At 42.4% G+C, this 9539-nt stretch overlaps 1 protein-coding gene across 1 annotated transcript; it reads left to right on the top strand.

Moving 5' to 3' along the window:
• Positions 1-707: 707 nt before the first annotated feature.
• LOC142965317 (uncharacterized) lies at positions 708-6646 on the top strand. The gene is made up of 3 exons (XM_076106217.1): positions 708-1264; positions 1464-1737; positions 4835-6646. Exons 1-3 carry the CDS (start codon positions 1237-1239, stop codon positions 5448-5450), a joined length of 918 nt encoding a protein of 305 aa, XP_075962332.1. The 5' UTR covers positions 708-1236; the 3' UTR covers positions 5451-6646.
• Positions 6647-9539: the final 2893 nt, after the last annotated feature.

Here is a 9539-nt window from a genome sequence, read left to right as displayed (position 1 = left end):
GCTCTGAAACCAGTCCAGCTGCAATTAAGGGGAAAGGTGCAATGTGTCTGCTGCTGGGTCACACTCGTAGGTTTTGGCTGTCAACCCTGGAGGAGGTCCAGCCCCGGCCGCAGGAAGGCGATACGGAGGAGCCCGACTGAAGGAGGCCGAATGTGGGCCAGTTTGGTGTCGTCTGACCTGAGCGGCACTCGGTACTACAACACTGTGTAAACAGTTAGTCAGCAACACACTAAACCTGTAAACTAGTTACTAAATGGTATTAATACTGGTGACTTAGCGCAGTGATTCTCTAAGTGCCACTCCCTCATACGTACGCAAAATAATGTGCTAGAAATGATATCATTGTTCTGTCATTAAAAAGTGCACAGCTACAAATGGTGACGAATTGCGCCAGTAAAACCAGCCCAGTGTCAGTTACTCCCGCCCACGTTAGCTTCCGGCTAATAGAAACTGATATTGTTACATAGCAATAAGGTTAATTATTAAAAAGTTTAAGCACTGACAAAGTTGGCTTTATAAATGTCTGGAATTATTAGGACTGTGCCAGTCTTGCTGCTCTTCATTTTCTGAAAGCTTTTGATATCAGTTCCTTGAAATGTAGTCTATAAAATTGTGTTCAGTCCCAATGCGATTTGAATAACATCTCGTTCTTGGACAAAATAAAGGCTTATCTCATCTTATGATTCCAAGTTCATCACGATCACACGGTCGCAAGTATTTTGGTTTAGAGATTTTAGAATACAAATGCTTCCGATGGTACCTTAGAGTCAAAATGGTAGTAAACGTGCTTATTTGGCATTACAGTAACACGGTTTTCTCTCCTGTAAGGGGACCATAAAGTTTGATAACCGTGTGACTTAAAGTGTATACTGAAAAAACAGGTTTTGGGTTAAAATGACAACACTGATATTCTGCACAATTCATCAAATATTTATGTGCAGTTCTAACGTGATCAAAACTGTGGGAGGTACAGAAAGGTAACTGTTTTGTTCCCCCTGTACTGTACCCCAAAAGTTACCCACATTTTACAAAAATAAATAAGTCTTTTATTTGAAAGTCATTGTATCACATCTGCATTTGCTACTCAGCCCAACGCTCGCTGTGCTCTGCCTGTTTACCACCTGCTCCCTCCGGCTGTAAGCTGACCTGGGGGAGAGAGGGAGGGAGAGGAGGCAAAGTAGGTGGTGTCCACCTGACCAGCTCCAGCCATGCATCATTAATGGAGATGCATCATTGATGGCGTCAGCTGCCCACAGGTGGAGCGGTATGATCCCCTAAGCATCCGACCCCCTGCATGTCTACAGACTCAAACTGATCTAGATCTTTGTCCACTTTGCTCGCTATCTCTAGTAATCGTCTCGTCTTTTGTCGGGGGCCGTCCATGTGTGGCAGGATAAACCAGTTTCTAGTTTAACTGTCGGAGGACATTTTCAGGTAACTTCTCCACCCCCACCCCCCTACAGGTGTGGCACAGAGGCCAATGAGTGGCACCGCTGGGGCTGCGCCCCCGACGGCCGTGCTCGGCCTGGGTTTGGACATCAGTGGAAGGTGGCATGGGAGGGCCGTCCAGAAGGGCAGAGCTTTGGTTCAGACCTACCCGCTCCCCAGCTCTGTGCACCCTCCACCCGCAGCAGGAGGAGCCAGGGGGGCCAGGGGGACCAGGACCCCTGTGAGGCTGCCCTCGCTGGTAGCTACAGCCGAGGGGCCTCGCAGGCGGAGCAGCACGGCTCGTCTCAGGTGAGCTGCACATCACAATTTAGCTGAAGAACCAGGTGGGCTCACCTCATATGGAGCCCTGGTTTACATCGGAGTCACTGAGCCAAGTTTCTTTGGAAAAGTCCTTTTCTTCTTGGCTTTTTTTTTTTGAACATCCCCTGTTATTCACAACACATACTGCTGTTGTTAAGTTCATCTCCAGACGCCTCAAAGACTCTTCAAACTATCTGAGTGAAAACATGTTTGTTTCTCCAGTTCCAACTGTATTTCACTTTCAAAACTATAATCATGTTTTCTTTTTCTATAGAAATGTAATATATATATATAATGTAACATAATATAATGTAATATATATGTAACATATAATGTAACATCAACACAGACAAATATAACTGATGTAACCCTTACATTTCGTTTCACATCATGAAAATTCCACACAGACATACGTCATTTCCAGCTCCTATCTTTGTTTAAATTAGCAAAAATATGCAGTTTTGTTCAACAAAAAATTGGGCTTTTTCAAGCATCACTTGGTGTTTTGTTTAATAGTTAAATAACATTTATGTCAAAGGAAAAGTGGTCAATTTATGAAATGTTTTCTGTGAGTTTCTCTGAGCCAAACTGTCCTGATGTGGTGAAACCCTGCACACTGGAGAGAGATATTAAGAAGCGTGGAGGTTTTAATCTGAATCATTTGGCCTGAAACTCTTTGTTGATGAATTAAATCAAAGACAAATTAACTATTTTGTAAATACATTAACCGTTAATGTTTACCAAAAAATATAAAAGCATCACCTCGGGCCCTGAAAATTGCGAACATTTTATATGATTGCAAGCAATAGGCTTCCCTGTATTCAGTGCTGCATTAGGGCACCAGATGTTCTCATAAGATCTTTTAAAAATCACGGTCTGCACATCTCCTATTACTATAATAATAATACACTTTTATTGTGAATCCAACGCTGTGTATTATATTTGAGACTGCTCCAGAACAGGTTAGGTGTGCAGCATTAATTATGGCAATCTACCCCGCTAAGAAGTGAACCACCACCGTCGGACTGTAAAACCAGGGCTCCTGTTTGCCTGGCTATAAGTTGCCATGGCAATATAGCCAAATTTAAAAGAGAGCCGCCTTCATAACATGGAAACCTGGCTTTAGGCTCGACACACACAGCACTGCTGTTGCTTTAGAGATGCTGGTGCAAGGCTTTCTGTTCCCCACTGCTGGTTCCAGCTTCATACGTGCTGCACAGCTGTGAGTGCTTATCCATCCTGCCTTTTTTTCTTTAACCGTGACATAAATCTTTTGCAAACTTTAGCTGAGCGGCTTTAGGGAGGACGATGGACACAAAATGGAGGACTTTACTGTCCTTATTCATGCTTGTTTTGTTCTGCACAACTATTGTGAAGTCCGCAGATAAAATGTAAAGAAACAAAAGCAGTAAATGCTCTCCAGTAGGACAGAGAGTTAAGCCACCAGCAGAGCTACGAGTGAGAACAGACAACGAAACCGAGAGGGAACGAGTGAGAGACGTGTGTTGACCACATTTATGGATAATAATCTAGTAAACCTTTATGTGTAAGTGTTGATTTTAAAGTAAATTTGATATGTGAGAGAGAGAGATAGAGCAAGACCTGCAGCGCTGTAACTAACGTTAAGCCTGAAAATAAAACTTTCCAGGAAATGTGTCTGTTTGAGTTCATAGAGGAAGATTTTAGAGAAGATCTTACGTATCAAACAGGACCTTTCATTATTAAAGACTACTTTATTACTCTGTTATTATTATTGAATTCATTATTTGTTCGTCTGGAGCATCTCCTTATCCAAACTGAGTGTATAAGGATGATGGGTACAGACTGAAGAGCACTCTGAGGCACATTTGTGATTTTGGGCTATGAAAATAAGCAGACCTGATTTCACTGAGCACGTTTATATTATATTTATGTGTATTAAATGTCATAACAAACATAAACTGGCAAAAACAAACGTCGTTAAGAAACGACACCAAACAAAGGCGTGCGTCGCATCAGTGTGTTCACGATAAAGGACACCAGGTGCTGACCGTGCAGCCTCGTCACCGCACCTTTGAATGTGATTAATCACCTGTATGTCATCTCCGCTCTCCTGTCGTCCACCGTCTCTCTATTCATTTCAGCAAAAGTGCCTGTCAAAGGTTCAACGCTTGACTGGAATTACAGTGTAATTGTTTCCTCTCTGGCCCGTCCAAAATTTGATAGCATAATGTAGGCCACTTCTACGCCCCCCCCCCCCCCCCTGCTGGTTTGCTTTGACTACAGAAGGCCGTCGACCAGTGTGTCATAAATCTCAGGTGTGGAAGCCGATCCGTCGCCTGACGCAGCACCCACACTGGCTTCACTCGGGGGGGGGAGAAACCCGAGTGAGACGCAGACACTAACACACACGTTTGAGGCTCTTAAACACACACACAAACCCGCTCACCCAAGGAGAGCGGGTTTTGAATAACCATCAAATAGATGAGGAGGAAGAGGAAGACAAAACAACTATTGAATGGATTGGCTTTAAAAATCTCAATTTGGTACAGATATTCATGGTTCCCAGAGGATGAATCTCTCTGACTTTGGTGATCCCCAGACTTTTTCCACCATGAGGTTGACATTTGTGATTTTTTTGGGTGAAACGTCTCGACAGTTATTGGGTAGATTTCGGCCAAATTTAATTTAGAAATACATAGCCCCCCTCAGGGTGAATTGTTAACATTTTGGTGATTTTTACTTTCCATCAAGCGCCATCATCAGGTGAAAAAAAAAAAAAGTATGACTAAATACCTGCAAGACTACATTTCCGTTCAGCCTCCGTACTGTACAGCTGTACTTTGCGTTAAGTGCTAATTAGCCAATCTTGGCATGCTAACACGCTCAATTAAGATGGCGCACATGGAAAACATACCACCAAGTCAGCATTGTGATTGGGTGAGATGGAGTCCATACATCATTGTTTTAGCAAACTCTTGCATACCTTGAAAGCACTGCTGGGCCTAAGTACAGCCTCACAGAGCTGCTGGCATGGCTTGTTATCAACATATATTCCTGAAAATATTTTTTATGACTAAAAAAAACCCCATTACTGTCTCCCCAGCCTCAGTGAGCCGTCCCTCCTCACCCCAGATGAGAACGTCTTATTCGAGGGATTCTCTGGCAACCGTCGCCCCAGTGTTGTACAAAAGAGACCCCCGCCTCCTCCTCCTCCATTTTCCAAGTCATCAGTCCCGCTCCCCTGCAAGACCTACCGCCCACCCGTGACCAGCCAGCCTCGTCAGCAGCAGAACCGCCAGCAGGTCCAAAGCTGCAGCAGACCGGCCTATATTCACTTCTCCCAGGCCATCCAGCCCGGCTCAAAGCCGAGAGTGAGGCGCCATTCGCACAACCCCTCCCTGAGCTCAGAGATGGTACAGGGTGACCTCCGGCCTTTGGTGATGCAGTATCGCAACTCGTCGTCTCAAGGAGGGCCTTTGTCTGTCGTTGGGAGGCCTTGTCTCCCGGGCTGCAGTGAACGCCCCGCTCTGGCTGCTGCTGCTTCCGCTGCCGCCACCGGTCCAGCTCGCACTCAGCTGCATGTGTTCCTGCCCACGGAGGCTGAGGGAGAGGAGGTGGACAGCGAGTTAGTGGATGAAGGCTTCATGGACGAGTTGGACAATAGGCTAACTTCTCTGAAGCTCCAGCAGAGAACGCCAAAGACACACACCTACCAGTAATATGTCCCCGATTTGAGCACCATATGGCCAAAAGTATATGGACAGCCCTGTTCATGTATTTGGGGTCTGGGGCTGTTTTTTATGATCTGTGCTATATCTCTTTGATCAGATGTAAGCAAATCTTAATGCTGCAGGAAAAAAAGTATATTTTAGACAACAGTGTTCCTCCAACTGTGTGGCAGTGGTTCAGAGAAATCCCTTCCCTGCTTCAATGTGCCGATGACCCTTTGCACAAAGCCAAGACATGTTTTCTTGAGTATGGTGTGGAAGAAGTTGATCGAGAGCTCTGACCTCAACTCCATCCAACACATTTGGGATGAAATGGACCGGCCACTATGAGTCAGACCTCATCTCTCAACATCAGTGTTGGACCTCACTAATGTTTTTGTGCAGTGGCGGACTGGCATTTGCAATTTTACAGCCACCCTAAAGGGCACTTTGTCGCACTAACTCCACTGGAAGGGCACCCTAGATGGCAGTTCATCACGTTTTCTTCATTTAAGGGCACCCTAGCGTGCACTGCATCACTTTTTCTCCACTAGAAGGGCACTCGAGACATTACGTTTTCTCAAGTGGAAAGGCACCCTAGAGGGCATTTTATCATGCTTTATCTAGTCCACCAATGGCTCTTGTGTCTGAATCAGAGCAAATTCCTGCAGACAGGCTCCAAAATCTGGTGCAAAGTCTGAAACCTGAAGAGCAGGGACTGTTGCAGCTTGTTGAAGCCCATTGTCTTGGAATTAAATGTTAGATGACATGTGCTATGTTTGGGCCATATAGTGTACGTTTTTAAACCCAGCTAAATGCATTCAACCTGGGAGACAAATTAAAAACATGGAAGTCACACAGATTAATAAGATAGTTACAAAACATATGTTTATATATGCCAGTATGATGTAAATATGAATGGTTTCTTATTCAAAAACAAAACACTCTCTCGCTTTAAGAGGGTTAAAGACTCCATGTTTCATATCTAAGAAACAAAAAATATGTTTCCACAAGTTTCCACAAAACTAATATAATTTTTGGTATAATGGTGTATTATCTTCATGAACTTTTCACATGAATGTACAAACATTTTTCTTACCACCCTGTTCCTGTTGAAGTCCAGAGCTTGTAGGCAAGCTCTGCTCATTATAAGCAGAGTCGGAGTATTAAAGCATGTGTTTATATAAATACATATACAAGTAATAAGTAATAACAAGTAATAAATCAACCTTTATAAAACTGTTTATGAGTACTGTTGTTATTATTAACAACAGTAACAGGGTGAAATCTACATACACATATATATGTGTATGTAGATGTGTATATCTGTGTATATATATATATATATATATATATATATATATATATATATATATATATACAGGTGCTGGTCATATAATTAGAATATCATCAAAAAGTTGATTTATTTCACTAATTCCATTCAAAAAGTGAAACTTGTCTATTATATTCATTCATTACACACAGACTGATATATTTCAAATGTTTATTTCTTTTAATTTTGATGATTATAACTGACAACTAAGGAAAATCCCAAATTCAGTATCTCAGAAAATTAGAATATTACTTAATTAAGACCAATACAAAGAAAGGATTTTTAGAAATCTTGGCCAACTGAAAAGTATGAACATGAAAAGTATGAGCATGTACAGCACTCAATACTTAGTTGGGGCTCCTTTGGCCTGAATTACTGCAGCAATGCGGCGTGGCATGGAGTCGATCAGTCTGTGGCACTGCTCAGGTGTTATGAGAGCCCAGGTTGCTCTGATAGTGGCCTTCAGCTCTTCTGCATTGTTGGGTCTGGCATTTCGCATCATCCTCTTCACAATACCCCATAGATTTTCTGTGGGGTTAAGGTCAGGCGAGTTTGCTGGCCAATTAAGAACAGGGATACCATGGTCCTTAAACCAGGTACTGGTTGCTTTGGCACTGTGTGCAGGTGCCAAGTCCTGTTGGAAAATGAAATCTGCATCTCCATAAAGTTGGTCAGCAGCAGGAAGCATGAAGTGCTCTAAAACTTCCTGGTATACGGCTGCGTTGACCTTGGACCTCAGAAAACACAGTGGACCAACACCAGCAGATGACATGGCACCCCAAACCATCACTGACTGTGGAAACTTTACACTGGACCTCAAGCAACGTGGATTGTGTGTCTCTCCTCTCTTCCTCCAGACTCTGGGACCCTGATTTCCAAAGGAAATGCAAAATTTACTTTCATCAGAGAACATAACTTTGGACCACTCAGCAGCAGTCCAGTCCTTTTTGTCTTTAGCCCAGGCGAGACGCTTCTGACGCTGTCTGTTGTTCAAGAGTGGCTTGACACAAGGAATGCGACAGCTGAAACCCATGTCTTGCATACGTCTGTGCGTAGTGGTTCTTGAAGCACTGACTCCAGCTGCAGTCCACTCTTTCTGAATCTCCCCCACATTTTTGAATCGGTTTTGTTTCACAATCCTCTCCAGGGTGCGGTTATCCCTATTGCTTGTACACTTTTTTCTACCACATCTTTTCCTTCCCTTCGCCTCTCTATTAATGTGCTTGGACACAGAGCTCTGTGAACAGTCAGCCTCTTTTGCAATGACCTTTTGTGTCTTGCCCTCCTTGTGCAAGGTGTCAATGGTCGTCTTTTGGACAACTGTCAAGTCAGCAGTCTTCCCCATGATTGTGTAGCCTACAGAACTAGACTGAGAGACCATTTAAAGGCCTTTGCAGGTGTTTTGAGTTCATTAGCTGATTAGAGTGTGGCACCAGGTCTCTTCAATATTGAACCTTTTCACAATATTCTAATTTTCTGAGATACTGAATTTGGGATTTTCCTTAGTTGTCAGTTATAATCATCAAAATTAAAAGAAATAAACATTTGAAATATATCAGTCTGTGTGTAATGAATGAATATAATAGACAAGTTTCACTTTTTGAATGGAATTAGTGAAATAAATCAACTTTTTGATGATATTCTAATTATATGACCAGCACCTGTATATATATATATATATATATATATATATATATATACCCTATATATACCCTATATATATATATACCCTATATATACCCTATATATACCCTACAGAGAAATAATAAGTGTTCTTGGCCCTGTCTGTTTGTGTCTAACCAAGTCTTGCTAAAGAGGAAGTCCCGTTCTGATCTCGCGAGGGGTGACTTGTTGCCGGAAGACAATGGTGGAAACATGAGTGAGAGGGTCATGGTTCTTTTTTAAATCTGAACACTTCTTCAATCTAAATATTCATGAAAATATACACTTTGCATCAGTAATGATGTAATGATAATATTTTATTTATATTGCACTTTTTTAAAACACACAGTTACAAAGTGCTTGACACATAATAAAATACACACATATTTACGTTTTATTGTCCACAACAAGTTATTTGATAAAACGAGTCATTTTGATCACGTATATTCTATTTTCATAATGATATTGAACATTTTGCATGTGTCCCTGAAATTGTCACCTTGCTAACTGAATCATGTTGCTAACTGAAGGTCCACCATGTGCTCATTAAATGCTAACATTAGCCAAAAATGTCCACCCTGTCATTGTCCACCCTGTCAGCAAGCCTTCCATGACAGGGTGGACATGGTTCGTGACAGGAAGGACATGCGCATAGTTTATGCCACATGCTGATAATGTTACACATATTACAACAGCTATTACACACTTTATAACATGCTATACATAGTAGGAGTGGACAATATGGACTTTTTTGGCGATATCGGTATCAGCAAGCCTAGTTTGATAAGGCAAACCTAGTTTACCTGGACCGCCAATTAATTAAAGTGTGTAAGGGAACATATTGAATTGTCTTTTTCAAGGAATGAGCTCAGAGCTGAGATAGCAAGGAGATATCGGGAACGTTGTCACACTGACCCGGACAGAAGAAGAAAGTACCTTGAGAAAGAGAGGGACAAATGGAATAAAGACAGAGAGACTGGAAAGAAGAAGGGTGTCAATGAGCTCAGTGAGAGAGAGAAGAGGCCAAAAAGAAAGAAATGGAGAGAGGCAAAAAGTCAAGCCAGAGCCAGAAACATGGCCATTGCTTTGCTACAGTCTGAGACACC

The sequence above is a fragment of the Anarhichas minor genome, unplaced genomic scaffold, assembly GCF_050575085.1.
Source record: "Anarhichas minor isolate MPS153535 unplaced genomic scaffold, ASM5057508v1 ptg000033l, whole genome shotgun sequence".
Classification (NCBI taxonomy): Eukaryota; Metazoa; Chordata; class Actinopteri; order Perciformes; family Anarhichadidae; genus Anarhichas; species Anarhichas minor.
The sequence above is the reverse complement of the archived record's forward strand: the minus strand, read 5'-3'. Positions and strand labels throughout refer to the sequence as shown.

What these genes read in the sequence shown, in the direction of transcription:
- LOC142965317 (XM_076106217.1), top strand. Translation starts at nt 1,237, where the DNA reads ATGGCGTCAGCTGCCCACAGGTGGAGCG. An exon ending in AGCTGCCCACAGGTGGAGCG is followed by an intron (nt 1,265 to 1,463) that starts GTATGATCCCCT and finishes ACCCCCCTACAG; the next exon opens with GTGTGGCACAGAGGCCAATG. An exon ending in AGCAGCACGGCTCGTCTCAG is followed by an intron (nt 1,738 to 4,834) that starts GTGAGCTGCACA and finishes CTGTCTCCCCAG; the next exon opens with CCTCAGTGAGCCGTCCCTCC.